Here is a 25574-nt window from a genome sequence, read left to right as displayed (position 1 = left end):
TGGCTTTAAAGCCATCGCCCACTATGAGGGGCATTAGGCCAGATAAGATGACTATAGCCACAATAAGCCACAAGGGCACCCGCAATGCACACGACGGTCAATCTATGGGGCCATGCATGGAGGAACCATGAAGTAAAATGCTCATAGGTCGGCTAGACTCACCTCCTCCACCCTGACAGTCAGACTAAATGGAATCCCCTCACCCAGGTCGGCCGGCCGGAGCAGATCATATAAGGTGGAGTAGGTGGTGGCTCTGAGCTGGTACGACCGAGTGTGGGCGTCGAGTGTCAGGAGGTGACGGTAGGACACGTCTAACCGATCCTTATAGTCCACAATAGAAGGGTGAGAGCTGCCCTCCTCTGCCTGAGGAGGGGAGGGCTCGCTGACCTCCCCGGCTGAGGAGCCGGTAGACTCATCCTCGGCCATGATACGGAGTCAGATGAGTCCCACCCCTCCCCAGTTACTGACAGCAGTTGATGGACATCAACAGCAGCCTCGATCATGGCCATGTCTAGAACCGGGTCGGCGATCAGTATGGCAGTCTTCCGGTTAAGGGGAGAATCCAGCCTCAGCCTCTTCCGTGGTGTCGTGTGGGGGGCAGCAGGTCACGGCTGCCGGGCCTAGAGCTACTGGAGGTGAGGGGCAGAATAAATATCGCAGGCAAAGCACTCAGGGATGACAAGGTGAGACAGCCTGTTCTCCTCAAAGATTTTGGGGAGGAGAATGCGCAAAGACCCCCTATCATCCCCACAAAAAGCCCTCGCCATCTCGATGCACACTTCCATGATGGTGCTTATCTCCCCAGGACTCCCAGGACCCCTGGTCTGGCGGCCCTGGGCCGCGAGACGCCGCCATGCATGGGCAGAACCCTGCACTGCAACGCACCCCGACCCAGCGACATCCCGAGCCTCAGGACCCTTAGGAGTCCCAAAGAGACTAAACTCCACAGTCTTGCCATCCCCAAGGGAGTGTTGGAGGTGTAATGGGTTTGGTTTAAAGAGAGCCTGGCGGTGCACGAAAGCGTCAATGCCAGTATCCTGGCGTTTGATGAAGCCATACCCCGCTCTGTCTTTATACCAAACCTTGGTCCCCCTGATCTTCGTCTGGGCCGCGGGAGACTGTGGTGCTCTCCTCAAAGGGTCGTAGGCACTAGCAGGAGATGTGTTTTCCATCGTGGTTCGTCGAGTTCTCTCTCACTGCTGCAGTAGGGGAAGAATATACATGAAAGAAACTGAAAGGCAAACAGTGACTCTCTCTCTCTCTCTCGTATATTAACTGTACGATAATGCCGAATTATTCTTGGCTGAGTCATTTAAAGCAGAATGTATATTGTTTTGCCTATTCTAGCTATTTCTTGCTTATTCGATTTTGCTTAAAGATCCTCTTCACTAGTATCGGACGCTCTTACGCTAAATCACTAAGGCAGAGGAAGCAGAAACAAAAATAAAAACAAAAATATCCAGGAAAAAAAGTTGCTGAAGTAGGAAATTAAGTCGTTATTAGAGAGGAAGTAGAAATGAAAGAAATAACTAAGGACGGACTAGAAAAGTAAGTACGTAGTTAAGGAAGAAAATCTGTTGAGGAAAATCAATAACCGATGAACACTAATTAGGAAACCTCCAAAGCCCACACGAGAATGGGCATAGATATACTGATGAGGGATGAACCAACACAAAATTATTCAAGTTTGCATAATGTTGGCATAAAAGAAGAGCTCCAATTAATGCAAATGGGAAGAGAGGCTCAGAAGATCACCAGTTCTGATTGCTTCTGAAGATGACTCCAATCTTTCTCGTTCATATTTTTGTTACGGTTTTGGGATTCGCTCCCTAGTCCCGCGGACTCTGAGATTTACAAGCTATTACTAAGTTACCCCATGTTCCATTATTAGCATCATACAGTAATAAACTGGTAAATGCCTACACACACACACACACACACACACACACACACATACATTTGTATAACCATATATTAGCAAATGCATACGCACCCGTTGCTACTCTCTAAGATCCGAAAGAAGGTTTTAGGCATCACATTATATATATATATATATATATATATATATATATATATATATATATATATATATATATATATATATATACACCCGTGCACCCAGCTTTCCAGAAAAATATACACTCACTTGTAGCTTTTCAGGGTTTACAGAAGAACATGTATAACCATGAACCAAAAAATCCATCCATCCAGGCAACTATCCACTCACCTGCTGCTGCTTTCCAGGGTCCTAAGGAAAGCCAGAGCGTCCTGGGCCGACTCCACGCGCCTCACCACCCGTATCTCAAAGGATGCTCGAGCTGGTCGCACGGACTGGAAGATCTTTTGCAGTCGTAACAGACCTGGAAAGAGAAGAAAGAGAAGAATTAGCAAGATCTGGAGCAGGATGAAAGATCGTATATATTTTAAGGCACGAGTCATAGAATAAGACGATATAAATGAAGGGGAAAGTTCTGGAATCGGCAGTTATATCAGGAAATGACTGGCAGATCTCCAGGAGTCGTAGGAAGCCTGATAAGAGACGAGAGCAAAGAGGCAGCAAGTTCTGGAGTCAAGTAAAAAAAGCTTACTCTTTTACATATTTCGAGGACACAAGTCATGGCAGCAGATGATAAGGAGGAGAAAGATCAGACGTTAGTAATGAAACTAAAGAAAGAGTATAAATTTCCTCGGGTAGTAAGAGGCCAGGAAGGAGAGGAGACAGAAGGTTGAGCAAGATTTTGGGCCTCAATACTCGCCGAAGAATAATGAAAGAGACGCAAGGGTACAGATAATTCAAAGATATGGAGTCTTTATTTATCATGGAAGAAAAAAAAATAGGAAGATGTCCTGAAGTCGCAAAAGACCTTGAAGTAAAAAAGCAGAATTGTTAGTAACGTCTGGAGCACGGGAAATAAGTCAAAGCATGTTATACACACACACACACACACACACACACACACACACACACACACACACACACACATTTATATAAATATATATACATATATATATATATATATATATATATATATATATATATATATATATATATGTGTGTGTGTGTGTGTGTGTGTGTGTGTGTGTGTGTGTGTGTATCTAATCTGAATAGATGAAAAGAAGTAATACAGCAAGAGGAGGAACAAGTGTAGGCAAGATTTGAAGCCAAAAATTTTACAGTTAAAAGTGTAAAAAACTGACTCTTGGTGGTCTAGTGGGTTAAAAAGCTCCAACAGGATGGGGGTCAGTATGGGTTTATATGAAAAAGTTGACTGAGGCATATTTTTTTACATAATGCCACTCATGGGCGAGCGATGCCTGTTACCCTCACCTTGAATGTTGGGACTGAATATTCTGGGCTAGAAGACTGAAAATTTTGGATGAGTTAGAAACCTGAAAGGAGAAGACACAGGAAGGCGAGACAGATTTGAAGCCAGGATTTTCACTGAGGAAAAAAACACACACAAGAGTGGTGAAGTATAAACACAGTGTCAAATGTACACTGTCCAGAAAGAAGGAAGAGTATAACGTGGGTCACATCCAGGGCAAGGATGATTGGTGAACGGAGGGTAGTAGGCAAAGTATAAATATTTCGAAACTTTATCCATCCATCATCCAGTCCTACGTTGCCCCATGGGGAGCATAGGAGCCCGAGGCTAGGCAAACTGGTCCTGACATTTAAGATGAGAATGACCAGCCTCACTCATCCCTGAATGGCATTATGTGAGCAATAACCTCAACCACCCCTTGGACTCTTCACCAGCTCAATCCTATTGGAGCGCCGCAATTACCCACTAAACCACCAGGCGCCATAATATGGTTATATGGTTACCACCCAGCGTAGTAAATGGTTTCCCGGTGTACAGGAAACCACCCGGCTTGTCACTCGGTATAGAGCCATCAACAGGCAGAAGGAACAGAAAAGAAGGAAAGAAAGACAAAAGAGGGAATGTAAAGACACCCGTAGGCAGAAAGACGAGGAAAGAATGAAGTAAAGAAAGACAGAAGAGGAAGGAAGGAAAGGAGGGAGGAGAGGAAAGGGCAGGCACCTGAGAGCAGCATTACATCAAGTGAGTGGATGGTGAGCGTCCCCATCAACCACAAATTTTGAAACTTTAGATTACGATAAACCATATACGTTGGTGTGTGTGTGTGTGTGTGTGCGTGTGTGTGAGAGAGAGAGAGAGAGAGAGAGAGAGAGATTAGAACAGACGTCATCATACTGAAGTGGTTAGGTGAGGGTACTTCTTTATAGCTGCAAATAGTCATGTCTTTTCCAGCAGGTTCTCTCATTAGTTATGCAGAAGGCGTCGTGTGGTGTGTTTAATCATAAAGTCCCTGCTGATGCCTCTGGCAGTTCAGATAGCTATCAGAAGTGTTTACCTGCACTCTCACCTCAAGTATTTTACCACAACATTTCCTTTACTCAAACCCTTTAGATGGAACAGGTTTATTACAGGTGAATCAAATCCTCTGTAACGCCCTCAGTCCCATAACGAATACCGTGCGAGTATTTTATTCTTGTTATCCCAAGAGAACTGTTTCGTCAGGAGTAGACTTTTCGACTGCAGGAGTTAAATATGCCCTACGTTTACCTTTGAGCTGAGGGTGTCCACTAAGTTGTATATGATACTCCTGTAGCAAGAAAGAATTCTTTTTAAAAAATAATTAATTAATTAAAACTAAAGGGCTTAAGTACTCAATGGGTAAATAGAAGCTGCATCTTACCCTCCCCTCGAAAAGTGTCTCCTGAACTAAAGAAAGTCCTCTGGCGATGTCAAGAATAAAATTAACGGTCACACTTCTAAACTTGAATTGAAAATTTACTTAATAAGAGATGAACATTCCCAACTTCCGAGATGTCTAGTCTTGCTACCATCAGAGGATTTTATGCAAATTAGGAGAGTTCCATGGTAGTGAAAGAATTAATGAATGTTATAAAGTATTGCCCCTCTAGTTCGAAAAGTCTCACCTTTATTGTATAAAGTTGTCAAGAGATACCTGGAATTAAAAAAAAAAAAAAAAAGTGATTCAAGGTACATCTAACCTTTCCCCTTCAAATAATCTCTCATACGCCGTGTAAAGACGTCTGGAGCTAGAATGATAAAAGCTCAAGAACGTCTACATCTGGATCGAAAAGCTTTTGAAAAAGAGAAGAATATTCCCCAGAATTCCCTCACTTCACAGCATTGTTGTGTCCTACATGATAAGAGAGGAAGTCGTAAGAGTAATAATAAGTACAGTGATAAAATGTTGTGAGGGCGGTTGTAATGTTCATTCATATGAGCTGGCGCAGTTTCAGAGGCCATAACAACAGCGGTGTTTGGGGGAAGAGCATATGCAGCAGTAAAGCCTCAAGTGGTGCTAAAGACGAAGCATTGTCAACATCCAAGCAACATCACACTCATTCTTAAACGAGGCAAGGACGTGAACATTAAACATTAACTTTATACTCCGCACTTTTCTGCACTTTCATGTTACAGAAATATGACATCCTTTAAGGAACGAAAACACAGGCGTCAACACATCATACTTAAATATAAATGGGGGTGGCCAGTGACCTTTAATATTATTATTATCAATTTCACGACAAAAAAAGGGGGACTCGTGTAGAAAATTAAAACTGACTTTAAAGTAGCATCACAAAAAGAAAACATGGATGAAAACAACAACAATCACACAAATTTATACAAGGTTAGAGTACATCGCTCTGCTCTTTTATGATTCAAATATTAAAAAATAAGATATATATGTAGGAAAAAATACTTCTAACATATCATTTTCATCATCATCATCATCATCACCATCAACATAGTGAAATAAGAGAAATATGCAAACTATATAAATTACAGTACAAAGATTTGAAACAACATACGTAACATTAAAGTCTTGCAACTATAGTTCTATACTGAAAGGGCCCATAATAGCGGTGTGTTGGGGGAGTAGCATATGCGTCAATAATGTCGCAATGGTGTTAAAGAAAATCCATTGCCATTATATACAACATCATCAGACTCATATTTAAACGAGGGAAAAATATAATCTATTAACATTACACTTTCAAGATGTATGCTATTAATACCGATGATACTTTTTCATTATTTGACAGATAAATGATTCCGACACCAGGAACTCGAGGTAAATTAAAAAAAACGAGATAAACAGCCAAGAACACAAGAAATCACATATTTAGAAGAGTATTGACCATGAAGTTTAAATCCTACATTTCTTTTTTATGACTAGAAAACAAATATTTTCTTCTAAAATGATTGTTAAGAAGTAGCAATAGCAAAAGTGCACAGATAAGAGATGAAGAAGCACAGAAAGAAGAGAGCATTAAGGATTGGAGGAGATTTGGAGACATAGACTCATTATTATACTCCACACTTTAGCCACAGACTTGTAGCTGGTGGAATGTAGTAATGGGTATAAGTCTCCAAATCTCCTCCCATCCTGAATCCTCTCTTGTTTCTGTGATTTTTTCATCTCATATCTGTGCACTTTTGCCATTCCTACTTCTTAACAACCATTTTAGAAGAAAGCTTTTGTTTTCTAGTTTCTGATCTTTTTGTGGAAGTATAATTATGCATAAAGCAAGTGTTACGTTTGGATTCTTAAATGCATAGCATACTGAAAGACCAAAACGAGGGTGCCATCCCATGAAAAGAAGTGTTTTGGTACGTTCTTTAACTGTAGGCGAGCTGCAGGTAACCAATATTGCGCAAAAGTCGTATTTATGGGTGACCCAAATGCGGTTTTCGGACCGTAACTCGCGAATCGTAGCCTGAATCCTTTCTAAACATAAAAATAAACATCTACACATGACAAGCAGCGTTTTGGTGTATGGTGCACTCACGTACACCTTTTTGTTTTGGAGTTATGACTGATGAACAAGAAAGAAAGAAAGAACAAAAACAATATTTTTGCAGTTCGATTTTGCGACTCCTACGAAGGTTAGCAAGACTTTGCAAGTAGATTTGTACTTGAATAGCTAAGGTCTTTTAGTCCATTAGCTTAGAACTAAGCTTTGCGACCGTTTACCCACGAATGCTCCAATACCCTGTAAGAGAGGACGCCACTCTGAACCTGCATCATTCCTACTTAAGGGGTGCTACTGCACTCCGTGATTATATTTTCGGAAGTGTGTCTGTCTGTCTGACCGTCCACTTTATAAATTAAAATGGAATTATTCAAAGCACTTCAAAGGGGTCAAGCAGAAATAGCTTTTTATCGTAAGTGCAATATTATTGTTGAAAGCTGCTAAAGTGGCCCCACTGATTGCCAAAACTAGAACTAATCAAGTCACTAATGAAGTTAACATGGTAAAGCTTGCAGGTTAAATACTGTAGAGCACATTCTCCTACCACCAGATGAATACTACAACGGGTTGGGTGGGTGGGTGGGTCGATGAATGGGTTGGACAGGTTAATGTGGTCAGTGGGCAGGGTGTGCGAGGTGAGCGGGTGGATGTGGTGGTGCAAGGTGGGTGGGTGAGTGTGGATGAGTGAATGGGAAAGATGGGTGGGTTGGTGGGTGGGTGTGGATCAATGAATTGGAAAGATGGGTGGGTTGGTGGGTGAGTAGATGCGTGAGTGGGCAAGTGAATAGGTGAGTAGATAGGTGGGTGTGAGTGGGCAAGGTAGATGGGTGGATGGGTGGGCAGTGAGCGTGAGCATGGTGGGTGGGTGTGAGTGGACATAGTAGATGGATGTAGGGATGGACAGAGTGGGTGAGCAGGGTGGGTGTGTATGCAAGAGGAGAAGGTAGATGGGTGGACAGGTGGGCGGGGTGGATGGGTATGTGATAGTGATGGTCTGACTGTTCATTCGCATTCACATTCGCAAATACTCGCATGATTTTCCGATGTTCACATTCGCATGTTGTCATGCGAATATTATGCAAATATTAATAATGTAACTTTATAAAGTTCATATAAACACAAATAAAGAGTTAAAAGCATGAGTTGAACGAGTGTTCTAGGCTAGTGTTGCCAGCTAAGCAACTCTGCCAAGATATACTTCATTGCACCTAGTTTGGCACCATCAGTGATGCCCCCAATGCCAGTAGTGTTAATGTAAATAGTCTGCACTAGATGAACCTCTAGTAATTACTTTGAGAATCATATAAAGGCAATTCAAAACGGTATTATTTAGTACTGAGGAACTTCATCAATGCTACTGGTGTTGAAGATATCACTGACGGTGCCAGACTCGGTGAAATGGAGTATAGCTATGGCTGCTTGTGCATCATGCAGTGTTGCCAGATTCCCAGAAAGGTCTGGATTTCTCCAGATTTTTGCCTAACGCCAAAAATTCAGTATTTCTCATTAAAAAGTAGGTTATTCCCAGATTCTTTGCTTATTACCAGTAAAAGTGCTCTAAACCTCAAGAATTTATGAGAGAGAGAGAGAGAGAGAGAGAGAGGAAAGACATCTAAATGATAGTATTTTTCTAGCTCAAAGAAATTCATTTATTGTTTGAAGTCTCTCTCTCTCTCTCTCTCTCTCTCTCTCTCTCTCTCTCAGTTGCCTGCCTTAAAATTATCCGTCAGTGACTCAATACAGTAATAACTTAGTCAACAGAAAGAAGGCTGCCTCAAACCTCTTCATCGTGAATGGTCTCTACTAAGCTGAATATAATCTGTCGGTAGTTGAACAAAAGTAAAACCCACGTCATCTTATTGCATGGCTCAATTACCTCAATCGATGTTACTCTTGCCGGACCCTCCCAGGGGCCGGCCTAAGAGAACCAGTGTCCCCGAGTTCCTTACTGACTTTCAACCAGCCTTCTGCAGCTCTTATACAGCCTCTGGGACAATTACAGATACCTTCATAGGATCCCCCAAGGCGATTCTTACGGACTCGAGCCATATTCACAAACGTTCTTAAGCAGTAAGCTCTTAATAATAAAATTCTTTGCGAATATGATTTAAGAAAAATTAATATTTTGCTTTAGGTGCCCTCTTTTGCGTTCGAGCCCCTAAATAAAATTTGTTACAAATATGGCTGAAACTATATTCTCAGAAATCTTCATTTCCTTAATATTCGTAAAGAATAGACTTTTTTTTTTATTATTATTATTCTTTACGAATATTAAGTCCACTCATCCATCCATCCATCATCCAGTCCTATGTCGCCCCTTAAGGAGAGTGGGAGTCCGGGGCTAAGCAAGTTGGTCCTGACATTTAAGATGAGAGTGACCAGTCTCACACATCCCTGAGTGGCATTATGCGAGCAATTAACCCCAACCATCCTTTGGATATAAACCTACACCGGCTCAATCCAATTGGAGCGCCTTAATTACCCACTAAACCACCAGGTGCCATAGTTTGGTTATATAGTTACCACCCAGCACAGTAAATGGTGTCCTGGTGTACAGGAAACCATTTGGTTTGCCACTAAGTGTAGAGTCATCCATAGGCAGAAGGAAGAGGAAAGAATGAAGAAAAGAGAGACAGAAGAGCGAGCGTAAAGTCTCCCGTAAGCAGAAGGAAGAGGAAAAAATGATGGAAAGTCAGAAGACGAAGGTAGGCAGACAGGAAAGAGCAGACACCCAAAGCAGCACTACAGTGAGTGAGTGGATGGTTAGCGCCCCTACGTTATTTCATAAAATCACGTTTTCAGTGTCTTTTTATGCCGTATTGGCCGCTTGAGGCAAGAGGCTCGTGGAAGTGGCAGTAAACAACTTCTAGTCTATACATGTTATTTCCAGGGGACTTCTGTCTAGATAGGAAGGCCATCTCATTATACAACGATCAATAAAGACTACATGCATCTTATGCTTGCCGGAATGTCTACCAGACTATAAAAAAAAAAAAAACTGCTAGTGGCAACAACAAAACTAAATAGCTGTCATCGTACCACAGGCTTTAACCACTTCATTCCCACGATGTTTTTAAAATACTGCTTTAATTACTTCTAAAACATTATATTTTTCAGCTTTAAAATAACTTTCTTATTTTTGGAGACATTAGATGTACCTTTCATTAAGTTATATCCAACCAGAGATTTCGGATAATTGAAACTGTCTAATCATTGTAAGAATAAAGTAAAATTGGCGCTACGGTCTGGTAGGACATAATAGCTGGTCGGTAGGTAGCTTATGCCTGTTTGTTAACACACACACACACACACACACACACACACACACAGGAACTCTCCTGCCCCCTTCTCACTCAACATGCGCAGGAAAAGGAGACATTATCAATGTCTCCTCTCTCTCTCTCTCTCTCTCTCTCTCTCTCTCTCTCTCTCTCTCCATGCGTAAGAGAAAGTGGACCAAATCATCACCATTCTTAGCTACGGCCATGATGTTCTCCAGCCACTGCCATGTGCTGCATGTAATAGGGTAGAATCACTAAAAAGGAGAGCGGGCAGCATACCAGACTGAGCATGTGGAAAATTTTTGAGAAAGCTAAGTCTAACGAACCTAAAAAACAAAAGAGCATAGATACTGCATGGTAGATTGTTAGAATCTACAGTGAATTGAAAATAGTGGTGAGACAGAAAGATGTGTTACTGAAGTGAAAATGCGATATGAAGTTTTAATAAGTCATAAAAATCAATGCAATGGGCAGGCATTCGAGTACAGGGAGAAAAGTTGGGCAGTTGCACATCCTAACTCTCAGTCCCCTCTGTCGTAATTTCACTTGAAAAGAAGTGTTTAAAATTTGCTAGAAGAATAAGTGAGTTCTGTTCATGAGATGGATAATGGTGTCAAATGTTAAAACTCAGGCTCGTATGTCTTACTTGGACGAATAAAATCACTTCACGTTACCTGGAAGAGAATACAAGAGTAATCCCGATCATGAATTCAGTTTGGTGAGACTTAACATTCTTGGAATCCTCTACTCACTCTCTGCTAAGTAAGCCTTGTAGTGTTAGGCTAGGTTAGATATCGCCTTCATTAGTGCCTTCATTGCTGTAGGTCCTTCCGAAACTGAATAAACCTGTCTGGTGGTGGCAAGAATGAACGGATAACCTGAATATAGTTCTTAGTTGGCTTAAAACTGAAACTGATGTCACCGGTCTACAAGAGATAGCGCCAATGAATATATAGTGAGAAACTGCACTCAAGGAGTGCAACTCCTGCACGTATCAACTGCTCTGTCCTGGGACCTTGACCGTCAAGTGATTACTCTTAATCGAATGATTTCATTCTTTCTTTACCCTTAATGCTTTCAGTATATATGGTCCAAATCAAAACAATATTGTTTGCATTGATCATCCCTTGTAACCTTGGCCTCCGACCATTCTGTATGATCTTGGCATATGACTGAATGTTCTCAAAGTCGAATCCCTTCATGTATGCCCAGTCCTGAACCCTTCCACATGGTTTGATCTAAAACGGGTAAAAACTGCTTCACTTCACCTTGCCACGTGACCTTGACCTTTGACCTATTGTTCTAAAAAAGCAGATCAACCCCTTGGGCAATCAGCAACACTCCCGCAACGTTTGGTACAAAAATATCGGAAATTGCTCTATTTACTTTGCTTATACAGAGACAGACAGATGGGTCAAAGTCTGAACATGCCCTATGACCTCCACATCTGAATTTCTGTTCCGAAAAAAATGAATTCGTTTACTCATGTCTCCCTTTCAGTCCTTGCCAGAATTTTAGTTTAAATTTGCTAAGAACTGTTGATAGTGGCTTTGCATGGCCAAAATTTGGACCTAGCCCTGTGATCTTGCCCTCTGGTCAGTTGCAAGAAAACACAATAGGTCCGCTCCTTATCAACCTTTAACTCTACCACCAGGTTCAGATAACCCCTAAAACACGAGTGACAGTACTAGCTGTCAGAAATCAGGTATTTGGAAAACTCTGGTTGATCAAAATAGAGCCACGGGAGGACTAGGATTGGTGAATTTCAATTCTGCATTATCTGATTCACTTGCCACTAGTGCCTACTGCCTGCCCCCTTCCACTTCCACCCCTGCAAAGCCGCCCACTCATGCAAGGAAGGGATTGATTGAAAGCTGGATCAGAAGGGAACTAGGGTGACAGTGTTGTCATTGCCTAGTCGGGAGATGGCGCCTGAGAACGGAATTGGCTTCGTGGAGGGTGACGTGTGCCTAAGTGCAACAGTAAAATAAGGAAAGGACTGAAAAGCGCGCCTTAAAGAAATAAGATTTTATATAAATAATAGTAATGTGTGTAACTTATCTGAATACAAGGAAAACTATGATGCAGTAAGTAAATGTTTAGACCATCATAAGAATTTAGAAATAAGTGCCGTTGCTGTTATGAAGTAAGAATTTAGAAAAAATAAATGCATTATACGTAAGACAAGTGACAAATACTAGCGGGGCATGCAGGAATGAGAGCAAGACAGCCCCATTATGGCTTGGCACCTCCGGACTGCACGGACAGCCCACCCTAGCCATGGACTGTACTCCATTCCACCAAGTCTGGCACCATCAATGATGTCCTCAGCACCTGCAGCATTGATAAAGGTCTTCAGAACTGGATATACCTTTTTGTATTGCCTTTATATGTTGGTTCTCAAGGTAAAATATAAAGCTTTACCTAGTGCTGAGGATTTACATCAACGCTACAGGCGCTGAGGACATCACTGGCGGTGACAAACTTGGTGAAATGGAGTATAGTGTGCCCATCAGGGCAGGTCCTCGCCGCAACCCCAAAAGTGTCCTCAATTCTTCACCTTTGCACTCCACAACGCATTCATCCAGACACCTGGGAACACCTGCATTTGGGAGACAAAAACTGGTGAGCATCTTCAGCTTTTATGGAATGTTCTAAGTGGTGCAGATGCTAAGATATGATTGAAAACAAGGGATAACCCCGGATACTGTGCAGAGCGCGCCAGATTTTACTCCAGACTTTAAGGGTTAAAACCTATAATAGACGAAGCATTTTTCTCACACACACACACACACACACACACACACACACACACACACACACCAAACCATAACACGTTCTTGTTTCACAACTGCGCGTGTATAATGAAGGATGACAGAATAATGTGCATGAATTTAAATGGCCGGAAATGAACAAACGTTACTGCACTGATGATACTGTTTCGAAAAAATTTTAATCAGTGCATAGCTGATACCGAAAAATACTGTTTTTTTATTTTGGTACTTTTATGTTTTGGCCGGTAATAATGATAACGATGATGATGTTGCTGTCCGTCATATTCATACTTCATTGCCTTGAAGTCAATCTCTTCACTACAGTCATTTTTATACCCACGCTTTCGAAGTGAGAGAGAGTTTCAGTCTTTTAGCGGTGTGTGTGTGTGTGTGTGTGTGTGTGTGTGTGTGTGTGTGTGTGTGTGTGTGTGTGCGCGCCAAACTCAGACAGATTTTACCAGGTTAGGCAAACTTGGAGGAATGGTACACGGGAGACCACATGGAAACCTATTGTATTTTTAACAGCAAAAGGTCAAAGTTAACGTCACAGGGTTAGGTTAAAAGTTGATCCTATTACATGACAGTACAGTAAACATTTAATATCCAATTTTGAACAAACTTTGAGGAGAGCTTTAGGGAATGGCCCGAATGTAGAAACTTGGTTAAAGGGCTGAGAGTCACCCAAGGAACAGCAGCTCATTTATCAAGGTCACAAGGAAAGGTCAACTTTAACTGTTTTTATCCGAATTAATCCAAACTTCGTGGAAGGGTTGAAGATGAGGCAAAAATAACAATATTCGATTTTGGGACCCACCAATCAAAGGTCACAGGGAAAAGTCAAAGGCTAAGGCCGCAAGACAGGGTCAACTCAGCTTTGATCCAGTTTTAAACATGGTGAAAACGTTGAGGGTCAGCCTAAAAGAAGGTATTCAATTTTGAGAACAATTGGTCAAAAGATAAGGTCGCAGGGAGTGGTCCAACTTCAACCCATTGTGTATCAGTGTATATATATATATATATATATATATATATATATATATATATATATATATATATATATATATATATATATATATATATATATATATATATTTATATTGTTACGGAACAGAGAAAGATAATGTACACTTTAAGTGAGAATACTAATAATCACTACTGTCCCGTAAAGTTCCAGGTTCAAAACAAAGGAGTTAGGTAAAATTACAAGTTAAAGTTTAATGCTCAAACTAACAACAAAACATTCAGGACTCATAAGGATAATGTAATGGCAAAAAACAGGTTAAATATAAGGTTAACTGCAATAGCCTCTATTAACACGAAATTAGCATGAGTAAATTTATCTAAGTCAGCCCTGATAAAATGAAAATACACTGGGTAATGCTCAGTTAATGCAAGATAAATTGTTACAGATACAAACTATTATTAATAATTGCTGACAATAAGAATCTTTACATAAATCACAAGAAAACCTCACTAGGCCTACAAATCAACACCTTATGCTATACAGTACAAGGAAAAAATGCAATAACAGTTATACTCAAATTACACAGCTGCTAGATGGTTGGAGACTTCCGGAGCACTCACAACAATAACTGTACAGGGGAGGACAGAGATGTGAACAAAATAAGGAGTAGATCTAAGTGGCAATGATGCAGAGACTGAGCTCATTATATAGGGGCCGGCAGAGCTTGATACAACTTGTAAGAAGGACGAGCAAATGAAGCCAGAGGGGACAAAGAGTTGACAATCCTGCTCTGAACAACAGAAAGAACGACTTACTCTACTATAAGGGAGGACGGGGGGAGTGAGGTAGAACACGCTCGTGATCAAACATGAAGCATACTGTACGTTACAATTACACAAAGGATGATGAAATCATAGGCTATGTAACACCTCCCCACAAAGAAAAAGAAATTTACAAAGGAAATTTCTTATTACTCTAAAATAATCTGTCTAAAGTCTAGATAAGCAATCTGCAATAACATTTTCTTTCCCCTTGACATGTTGTATGTCTAATGAATACTCCTGAAGAAGTAGACTCCATCTTGTCAATCTCTGATTTTTATCTTTAAACTTACTAAGGAATTTCAGTGGGTTATGATCGGTATAAATGACTATGGGGTCAAAACCAGAACACAAATAAAATGAAAAATGCTGTAAACCCAAAATCAAGGCCAAAAGCTCTTTCTCAATAGTTGAGTAGTTCTTTTGAGGTGGAGTGAACTTCTTACTGTAATAAGATACAGGGTGTTCAATACCCTGATCATCCTCTTGCAGCAAAACAGCCCCAGCTCCTGTATCACTTGCATCAACAGCCATCTTAAAAGGCTTAGCAAAATTTGGAGTAGTGAGCACTGGCTGACTTAATAGGATAGCTTTAAGTTTGTTGAAAGAGGATTCACAGTTATCGGTCCAGACAAATTTAACTCCCTTTTTCAGTAGGTCTGTAAGTGGTGATACAAGAATTGAAAAGTTAAGAACAAATCTCCTGTAATAACCTACCATTCCCAAAAATCTTTGTAGCTCTTTCCTACTTTTAGGTCTGGGAAGATCACTTATAACCTGAACCTTAGCTCCTGGTGGTGCAACATGTCCATCACCAATTACGTACCCGAGGTACTGAACTTTAGCTTGACCAAACTCACACTTTGATAAATTAGCTACAAGATTAGCATGAACCAAACGCTCAAGAAATTTACTGACATGGCATAGGTGATCTTTCCAGTTGTCACTGAAGATTAATACATCATCAATATAAACAACACACCCTGCCAAACCCTCTGTTACAACATTCATGAGCTTCTGAAATGTGGCTGGTGCATTCTTCATGCCATATGGCATTACAGAACATACAAAAGTCTTTCCTAGGGTTACAAAACATGAGATCTCCCTAGCACGTTCAGTCATAGGTACTTGCCAGTATCCCTTTAACAAATCAAACTTACTTATGTACCTAGCCTTTCCGATCTTGTCTATGCAATCTTCCACGCGAGGGAGAGGGTAAGTGTCTGTTTTGGTTATCTGATTAACACGTCTGTAGTCGATGCAAAGCCGCTGTGACCCACCTGGCTTAGGGACTAGAGTGACAGGAGAACTCCACTCGCTCTGACAGGGCTCAATCATTTTGTGGTCCAACAGGTAGCCAAGCTCCTTCTGGATGAGAGGACCTTTCACTGGGTTCACACGGTAAGGAGGCAGTTTAATTGGCTTTGCTTCTCCAACATCGACATCATGCATCAACACAGTAGTTCTTCCTGGAGTGGCACGGAACACTTGCGGGTACTCCTGCAGTAATGCCGAAAACTCCTGCCTTTCCTCGGGAGGTAGATGAGAAAGCTTAGTCTGGAGATCATTCATGATATCAGGATTCTTCCCCAAACTATCACTCAGGCTCATACTGCATGGGAGAGCTTCACTTGCAGACTCGGGTGGAACAGCTACAGTGCAGACTGGATTATTTTCGTCCCGCCTGTGATATAACTTTAGCATGTTGATGTGAAAAAGTTGCTTGTTCTTTCTACGATCTGGTGTGGCGATGACACAATGGACAGCCGTTCCTTGAACTTCATCACATACTCCAGCAGGTTGACGTCATCTTCCTCCGACAGCCAGCATTCCTTGAGTAGCTTAAGGGGTCCTCTTACTTCATGGTCAAACAGTAGTTCAAAAGGTGAGAAGCCCAGTGATTCATTTGGAGATTCTCTTGCGGCAAATACAACGAATGGAAGACCTTTATCCCAGTCTTTCTGATGTTCCAAACAGTATTTCTTGAGCATCGATTTGAGTGTTTGATGATATCTCTCCAACGCTCCTTGAGTCTGGGGATGGTAAGCTGAAGACGTGATCTGGGTGATGCCCAACTCTTTCAGAGACTGCTTGAAAACGTTTGACATGAAATTACTTCCCCGGTCTGACTGTACCTCATTGGGCAGACCAAACTTTGTGAAGAACCCTAGCATTTCCTTAACCACGTTCTTTGCTGAGATATTTCTAAGTGGAATGGCTTCAGGATAACGAGTAGCCATATCAATCAGGGTCAACACATAAGAAAATCCTGAAGAAGTCTTAGGAAGAGGGCCCACAATATCCACCAACACACGGGTGAAAGGCGCCTCAAAAGGAGGAATGGGAACTAGAGGTGCAACCTTTTCGGTCTGATTACACTTCCCCACAACTTGACAGGTGTGACAAGACTTACAATACCAGGAAACATCCCTGAAGATACCTGGCCAGTAGAAGTGTTTCAAAATGCGTGCCACAGTCTTCCTCACTCCAAGGTGTCCTGCCAAACTGGAATCATGAGCCACTCTAATGATATCCTGCCTACAAACACGAGGGATGACAACTTGATGTACAACCTCCCATTCACAGTCGGCTGATGCTGTTGGGGGTCTCCACTTCCTCATAAGTACTCCTGACTTTATATAATAACAAGTAGAAGCACCAGCTGACTCTTCCTCACTGCAAGCAGAGTTAGCTAGACCTTTCAACTCAGGGTCAGCAACCTGCAACTCAACCAACTCTTGACGAGACAAATTATCAACACTACGGGGTACTGCCTCATCTGGTGAGTGGTCCAAATTAGCAAGAAAAGTGTCAGCTAGGATAACATTATCATCATCATTATGCTCTAAGTCACCAGTAACTTTAGACTTAGCCCTAGTGACAGCACATGCAGGGAACACATCAGGGACATCACAATCCTGAGCCGCAGCCACTGGCTCACTAGACAACTGAGGAGCTGGACACACTTGACTTCCACCAATATCATTTCCAAGTAAGAAAGTTACACCTGACATTGGGAGTGTCTCAACCAACCCAACCATAACGGAACTATTAACAAAACCAGACTCTAAATTCACTCTGCACAGAGGGACAGAGAAGTAATTATTCCCTACACCTTGTAAGATTACAGTTTCATCAGAGGAATTAACATTAGAGCCTAGAACACTGGTCAGCATAAGGGATTGGCAAGCACCTGTATCACGATATATTTTAACTGATTTCCTGTCATTACTGTCCAGAGGACTGACAAAACCATCAGACAGGAAATTAGCACATGAACTCTTGAGAGTGTCACCCACGTTACTGCTCAAAAGAGGAGCTCCATCATGAGGATTTAATTTACCACTCAAAGCAGGTTCAGTTAACTCAGTTAAAGAATTCTGGGAACTCTCAAGGGTGGACACTAGACCAATTGACTGAATATTTAAAGACTCCTTTTTGTTCACATCACGCTGTCTCCTGAAACATTTCTCCGTAGTATGACCAAGCTTACTACAATAAGTACATTTACTTTTCTGAAATCTAGAGGTGAAGCTGGTATTTACTTCCTGAGAAACATCATCTTTATTCTCTTTCCTGTTACCTGTACTCTGAGTAGAGGCAACGTACTTACTCTCAGCTTTCCCTTTTTCTCTAGAATATCTCTTGTGAGTGAGAACATATTCATCAGCTAAAACTGCAGCATCAGACAAATTATCTATTCTTTTCTCATCAAGATATAGGCTTACATCTTTATAAATACATCTTTTGAAGTCCTCCAGCAAAATCATCTGCTTAAATTTGTCAAAATCAGAATCCACATTCTTAGAATTTAACCACTGCTTAACAGATCTTCTTTGATTTTTGCATACTCAGCATGAGATTCCTTATCTTGCTTATAAGTTGTCCTAAATTTTACTCTATAGGCTTCAGGAACAAGCTCATAGGCCTTAAGAATCAAGCTCTTAACTACATCATAATTATCAGATTGATCCTGAGGCAAAGATGCATAAGTTACTTGAGCTTTACTGGTGAGAACAGTTTGAAGGAGTACTGGCCAATACTTTTTGGGCCAATTAAAACCTGTAGCTACCCTCTCAAACAACTGAAAATACTTTGTTAAATCAGATTCATTAAAAGGAGGGACAAGTTTAACATTTTTAGCAACATCAAAATCATCAGAGCTAGATGATCCAGTTCCACCTTGTTTCATGCGATGCTCATGGTCTGCCTGAATCCTAGCAAGTTCAACTTGTGCCTGAAACTCAGCCTCCTGAATACGAGCCTGAGACTCCGCCTCCTTAGCCTGAGACTCAGCCTCCTTAGCACGAGCCTGAAACTCAGCTTCCTTAACACGAGCCTCCTGCAGAGCTAGCTGTAACTTAGCTAATTCAATCTGCGTTCGCTCATTTGGAGGAGTTACATTAAACAAGCTTTCATTAATCATGTCAACAATTTGATCTTTAGAATGATGAGAGCGAACAGCAATTCTCAATTGTTGAGCAACAAGCTTAAGTTCATTCTTTGTTCTGTTTTCTACATCACACACTGTTTGCACATTTGACAAAAAATCTTTGGCTTCATCAAGTGTAGTAATAGTACACATCATGAATAAGTAACAGTCACAAAATATCAAGCAATATCCTTATGATAATATCCTGAATATCCTGATGAGAGGTCGCCAAATTTATGTTATGGAACAGAGAAAGATAATGTACACTTTAAGTGAGAATACTAATAATCACTACTGTCCCGTAAAGTTCCAGGTTCAAAACAAAGGAGTTAGGTAAAATTACAAGTTAAAGTTTAATGCTCAAACTAACAACAAAACATTCAGGACTCATAAGGATAATGTAATGGCAAAAAACAGGTTAAATATATGGTTAACTGCAATAGCCTCTATTAACACGAAATTAGCAAGAGTAAATTTATCTAAGTCAGCCCTGATAAAATGAAGATACACTGGGTAATGCTCAGTTAATGCAAGATAAATTATTACAGATACAAACTATTATTAATAATTGCTGACAATAAGAATCTTTACATAAATCACAAAAAACCTCACTAGGCCTACAAATCAACACCTTATGCTATACAGTACAAGGAAAAAATGCAATAACAGTTATACTCAAATTACACAGCTGCTAGATGGTTGGAGACTTCCGGAGCACTCACAACAATAACTGTACAGGGGAGGACAGAGATGTGAACAAAATGAGGAGTAGATCTAAGTGGCAATGATGCAGAGACTGAGCTCATTATATAGGGGCTGGCAGAGCTTGATACAACTTGTAAGAAGGACGCGCAAATGAAGCCAGAGGGGACAAAGAGTTGACAATCCTGCTCTGAACAACAGAAAGAACGACTTACTCTACTATAAGGGAGGACGGGGGGAGTGAGGTAGAACACGCTCGTGATCAAACATGAAGCATACTGTACGTTAGAATTACACAAAGGATGATGAAATCATAGGCTATGTAACAATATATATATATATATATATATATATATATATATATATATATATATATATATATATATATAATAGTTTTGATCAGGCCAAACGTGGCTGATTGGGTAAGGATCATCCGAGGGCTTGACCAGTAGGTGAAGCTAGCATGGCAAAGTCAACTTAAACAGTTTTCATCCAAGGCAGAATAAATTTTGTGTACAGGTTTAATCAAGTATAATGGGATTCGTGTTTCTGAACAACCAGGTCAAAGATATTGGGCACTAAGAAGTCGGCCCAAACAATTTTGATATGATTTGAAGCAAAATTGGTGGAAATGTTAAGAGTTAAGCAACAATTAATAGTTTGAATTAGATAGTCGTGTGTCGAACGTCAGGGCCACAGAGTAGTGTGAAATACAGCGTGTTTAAAAAAAAAAAAACTGATAAAATTTTACCCCTGGGGGTAGGGGGGTTTTCAAGAATACTCCCCCAGTATCCCTGCTTGTCGTAAAAGGCGACTAAAGGGTTGGCGGAGGGTTAGTGCCCTTCCCCGGAAAACAACTAACTAAAAAAACAAACAAGAAGCCTCGGACAAGGACTGACCAAACGATGACGACCCAGGACCGGACAAAGGACTTGGTAATGAGTACATGGAATGTAAGAGGAGCGAATGATGAGGTGAAAGAGAGAGAGATTGTCCAGGTGCTTGAGGGTGCGAAAGTGGATGTATGTGGAATAACTGAAACAAAATGGAGAGGAGAAAGTGTGAGAGAATGGGAGTATGGATGGGCTATATGTGCAGGAGTAGATGAGAATGAGAGGGCAAAGGAAGGAGTGTGTATAGTTGTGAGTAAAAGATGGAAGAAGAGCATAAGACAGTATGGATCAGTTAGGTCAAGGATTGTGTGGGTAAAGTTGAAAGTTGGAATACAAATGTGGGCGATTGTGTGTGTGTATGCGCCAACGCAAGATCGTGCTAGAAGAGTGAGAGAAGAGTTCTGGACAAATGTGGAAGTGTGCATGGAAAAGTTTGGAAGGAATGAGAGAGTGTTTTTGATTGGTGATATGAATGGTAAAGTTGGTAATGTGAAGGTGGATGGAATAGTTGGTGAGTGGGGTGTGCCTGCTGAGATAGATGAGAATGGGAGTGCGTTAGTGGACATTTTTGCTGGGAGGGGGTTGGTGATAGCCAATACCCTCTTCAGGCATAAAATGATCCACAGGTATACATGGCGAGTGATGAGAAGGGTGGGTGGTGAACTGAATGAAAGGAAGGCAATGATTGATTATGTGTGTGTGGATGAAAGGATGCGAAGATGTGTAAAGGATGCAAGAGTGTATAGAGGTTGGGGAGTGGACTTTCTGACCACTACTTGGTGGTGGCCAGAATTAGGATGCAAGTAAGATGGAGGAATAGAAGAAGGGAAAGATGAGAGGAAGGAGTAGTTGCAAGGAGAGTGGAAAGGTTACAAGAGGATGAGAAAAAGGCAGAGTATAAGAGAGAAGTGGAGGAACGATTGGGCAAATATGAATTGGAGCAGATGGGAGACGTGGAAGGTGTGTGTAAGATATTTACAGAAGAAATATGTGCAGCATGTGATGTGGTGTGTGGAAGGAAGAGAAGACGGAGGGGGGTGCAAGGAACAGCGTGGTGGACTGAAGAGGTGAAACAGGCTGTGGCACAAAAGAAGAAAGCATACAATGAATGGATGAGAAATAGGGGCGTGGAAGAAGTTGAGAGGCGGAAGAGAGAGTTATATGTGGAAAGGAAGAGAGAGGTGAAAAGATTAGTAAGAGAGAGTAAGAAGAGAGTGGATGAGGAATTTGGAAGGAATTTGAGTGTAAAGTGGAGGGACTGTAAGAAAATGTTATGGAGAGAAGTGAAAAGAGTAAGACAGGGTGGAAGTGAAGTTAGCAGGGGAGTGAAAGATAAAACTGGTAGATTACTAGTGGAGAAGGGAGAAAAAGTGAGCAGATGGAGAGAACACTTTAAGGAATTGTTGAACGTAGAGGATGGAAGTAATGCGAGTATAAGTGGGTGGGGAATGGCTGGGAGAAGGAGGGAGGTGAGAAGACAGGAAGAAATCAGTAGGATAGAAGTTGTGGAAGCAATGAAGAAAGTTAAATCGGGGAAAGCCCCAGGAATTGATGGAGTGTGTGGTGAAATGCTGAAGCATGGGGGAGAGATAGTAGTAGAATGGATGTGGAAGATGTGCAGATTGGCCTGGGAGGAAGGTAGAGTCCCGGAGGATTGGAAGTCAGGTATAATTATTCCCTTGTACAAAGGAAAAGGGGAAAAAGAAGTGTGTGGTAATCATAGGGGCATTTGTCTTTTTAGTATAATAGGAAAAGTGTATGGTAGGATACTTATAGACAGAGTTAGAGAAAGAACAGAGAAATTAGTTGGAGAAGAACAGGGAGGCTTTAGGAAGGGAAGAGGTTGTGTAGATCAGATATTCATTCTTAGATCTTTAGTGGAAAAGTTTCTAGAGAAGGGACAGAAGTTGTATGCGGCGTTCATGGATTTGGAGAAAGCATATGACAGGGTGGATAGACAAGGATTGTGGAAAGTGTTAAGAATATATGGAGTAGATGGGAAGTTGTTGAATGCTGTGAAGAGTATGTACGATGGTGCTAAGGCTGCAGTGCGTGTGGATGGTGAACTAAGTGAATTTTTCTCTTTCAAAGTTGGGTTGAAACAGGGATGTGTCACGTCCCCATGGTTGTTCAATCTGTACATGGATGGGGTAATAAAAGAGGTACAAGGTAGAGTAGTGGATGTTGGAGTGGCCCTGGTGAGAGAGGATAGTGTTTGGAAACTCCCTGTACTGTTGTTTGCAGATAATACTGTGTTGTTGAGTGAAGACGAAGGGGAGCTGCAAGGCTTGGTGGATGAGTTTGAGAGAGTGTGTAAGAAACGGAACCTAAAGGTGAATGTAGGGAAGAGTAAAGTGATGGTCTTTGAGAGAGGTGAAGTTAGTGAATGTACAGCGAGGTTGGATGGTGAGGAATTGGAAAATGTGAGTACGTTTAAGTATTTGGGTAGTGTGATGAGTAAGGATGGAGGTTTGGAGGGTGAAATGCTTGAAAGGGTACAGCAGGGAAGAAAGGTTGCTGGTTCCTTGAAAGCAGTGATAAGAAACAGGGAAGTGAGCATGGAAGAGAAAAAGTTACTACATGACAGTATTGTGATACCAACTCTAACGTACGGAAGTGAAGCTTGGACATTGTTGGAAGGACACAAGTCAAGAGTGAGAGCAGTGGAAATGAGTTATTTAAGAGGAGCCTGTGGAGTCACGTGGAGAGACAGGCTGACGAATGAGGATATAAAGGAGCGTTGTGGTGTGGATGTAGATGTGATAGGAAGCGTTATGAGGAACACACTGAGGTGGTTTGGCCATGTGGAGAGGATGGAGGGTGAAAGACTGACGAAGAGAGTGTATGTGAGTGAGGTGGAGGGGGGAAGAGGGAGGGGGAGGCCGAGGATGAGATGGAGGGATGGGGTGGAGAGGTATATGAGAGAGGGGGGTGTGAGTTGGGAGCAGGGCAGTGAAATGGCGGGGGACAGGGCGACTTGGAGGCGATTTGTTTGTGGCCACCCCAAACGGGATTGAGGCGTCTGGCAATAGATAGATAGATAGATAAAATATGAGATGCAAATATCACAGAAACTACATAGTCTACGAAATAAAACTGAACAGGCTTAATGTTGAGCAACATAAGATTTATTCCTCAAAATGTGAATAAGAAATTCAAAGGTATGTGGATTCCATGAACGATTTCACAATTTTCAATATGCGCGCCGCCTGTGACACGGCACACGTCAAGTCGGTAGTCCAGCTCCTGCCAAACACGCTGCAGCATGTCTTGGGTAAGTCTCCAGTGCGGCAGTGATTTTCTGCTTGCGTTCCTCTAGGTTTGCAGGAAGATGGGAGACAAAGACCAGTCCCTTCATATAGCCCCAGAGAAAAAAATCGCAAGGTGTCAGGTCAGGTGAACGTGGCGGCCATTTCAACAGCACATTTTCTTCATCACCAGCACGCTCGATCCATCTCCCTGGCAGATTCTCATTGAGATAAGCCCGCACAGTGAGCTTCGAGTGGGGTGGAGCCCCGTCCTATTGAAAAATAAAGTCTTCATGTTCATTTGCAATGAGCTCATCAATTAGCTAGTTCTGAATCATTTGCAGATAAACATCGCCGGTCACATTTCCCCCAAAGAAAAACGGGCCGTGATGATTCTGGCTCCGAGACTAGTTGGTAGGCACATTGTTGCAGTCTTTGTGTTCCTTAATGTCTGCATTGTAACCATCAAACGCTCATATTCCTGCAAAGTTCCTCGTAGTCATGAGCGACTTTTAACCATTTCACTACGAGAAGTCTTCTCTAGTGTGAATAAATTCGTCTTGAGTTACCACGAAAACAGAAAATAATGCACAAAGCGTCCCCTTATATTAAAAGCATTCATCTATTTCATATCGTCTTGACAGAAGGATCACGGAGATAAAGGTTCACATAGATAAGATCGTCTGACTGGAATTTGAATAAACCGACTCACTTTCGTTATTTCAGACGAGGACCCCGACGCAGCATGGCATACACGTTTGTACATACAGTACGTACTGTATAAATGCTTTGTTGTGGCAAGCCTGAACACAAAAAAGCGGTGGAACAGAGATGCAATGTCCTTAATGATTTTCTTCTTCCTTCTTTTTTTTCTTCTTCTTTTCTTCTTCTTCTTCTTCTGAGAGAGAGAGAGAGAGAGAGAGAGAGGGGAGGCGAGGAGGGGGAACGGCTTTTATATGGAAATGACAAAGTAACAATTGCAGGACACTGGAAAAAACTGACATGCGGAATGTATTATAGAAACTGAGGAACAGGGAAACAGGACGAAGAATGATTATGATGATAGAGAGGAGAGATGGAGGGAAATAGTAATATGCAAGAGACAGCGGGGAATGAATAGGAAGGACTGTGTAAACTGACAGATGGATGGATAAAATGAGACATACAGATCGAAAAGAGGCAGAAGTTGAACAAAAAATTATCATATGGAGCGAGAGAGAGAGAGAGAGAGAGAGAGAGAGAGAGAGAGAGAGAGAGAGAGAGAGAGAGAGAGAGAGAGAGAGAGAGAGAGTGAGAGAGAGAGAGAGAGAGAGAGAGAGAGAGAGAGAGAGAGAGAGAGACAGACAGAGAGACAGACAGACAGACAGACAGACACATACACAGACAGACAGACAGACAGACAGAGACAGACAGACAGACAGACAGACACATACACAGACAGACAGACAGACAGACAGAAACAGACAGACAGACAGACAGACACAGAAAGAGAAAGAGACTGGAGAATGACTAACCTAAACAAATTGGACATCGATTAAGTAAATGAAGTTCCAGAGAGTGAAACGTAAACATCAGTGACAAGCGATTCATGCATGGGTAAAATCAACGAACGAAAACGTCAGAGAAACGAATGAAGGATGAA

The 25574-nt window shown here is 41.6% G+C and overlaps 1 protein-coding gene across 1 annotated transcript in view; it reads right to left on the bottom strand.

Moving 5' to 3' along the window:
* The window catches only part of LOC145417501 (glutamate receptor 1-like), a 723617-nt gene that overhangs the window by 367031 nt on the left and 331012 nt on the right, over positions 1 to 25574 (bottom strand). Inside the window, exon 5 of the mRNA XM_080286209.1 lies at positions 2228 to 2360. Within this exon, the coding sequence (XP_080142335.1) occupies positions 2228 to 2360 (133 nt within the window). The remainder of the gene's footprint in view (positions 1 to 2227; positions 2361 to 25574) is intronic.

This window comes from Coenobita brevimanus, chromosome 110, assembly GCF_032717465.1.
Source record: "Coenobita brevimanus isolate Jiangsu-jjx chromosome 110, ASM3271746v2, whole genome shotgun sequence".
In the NCBI taxonomy this organism is placed as follows: Eukaryota; Metazoa; Arthropoda; class Malacostraca; order Decapoda; family Coenobitidae; genus Coenobita; species Coenobita brevimanus.
This window is presented reverse-complemented; position numbering and strand designations above follow the sequence as displayed.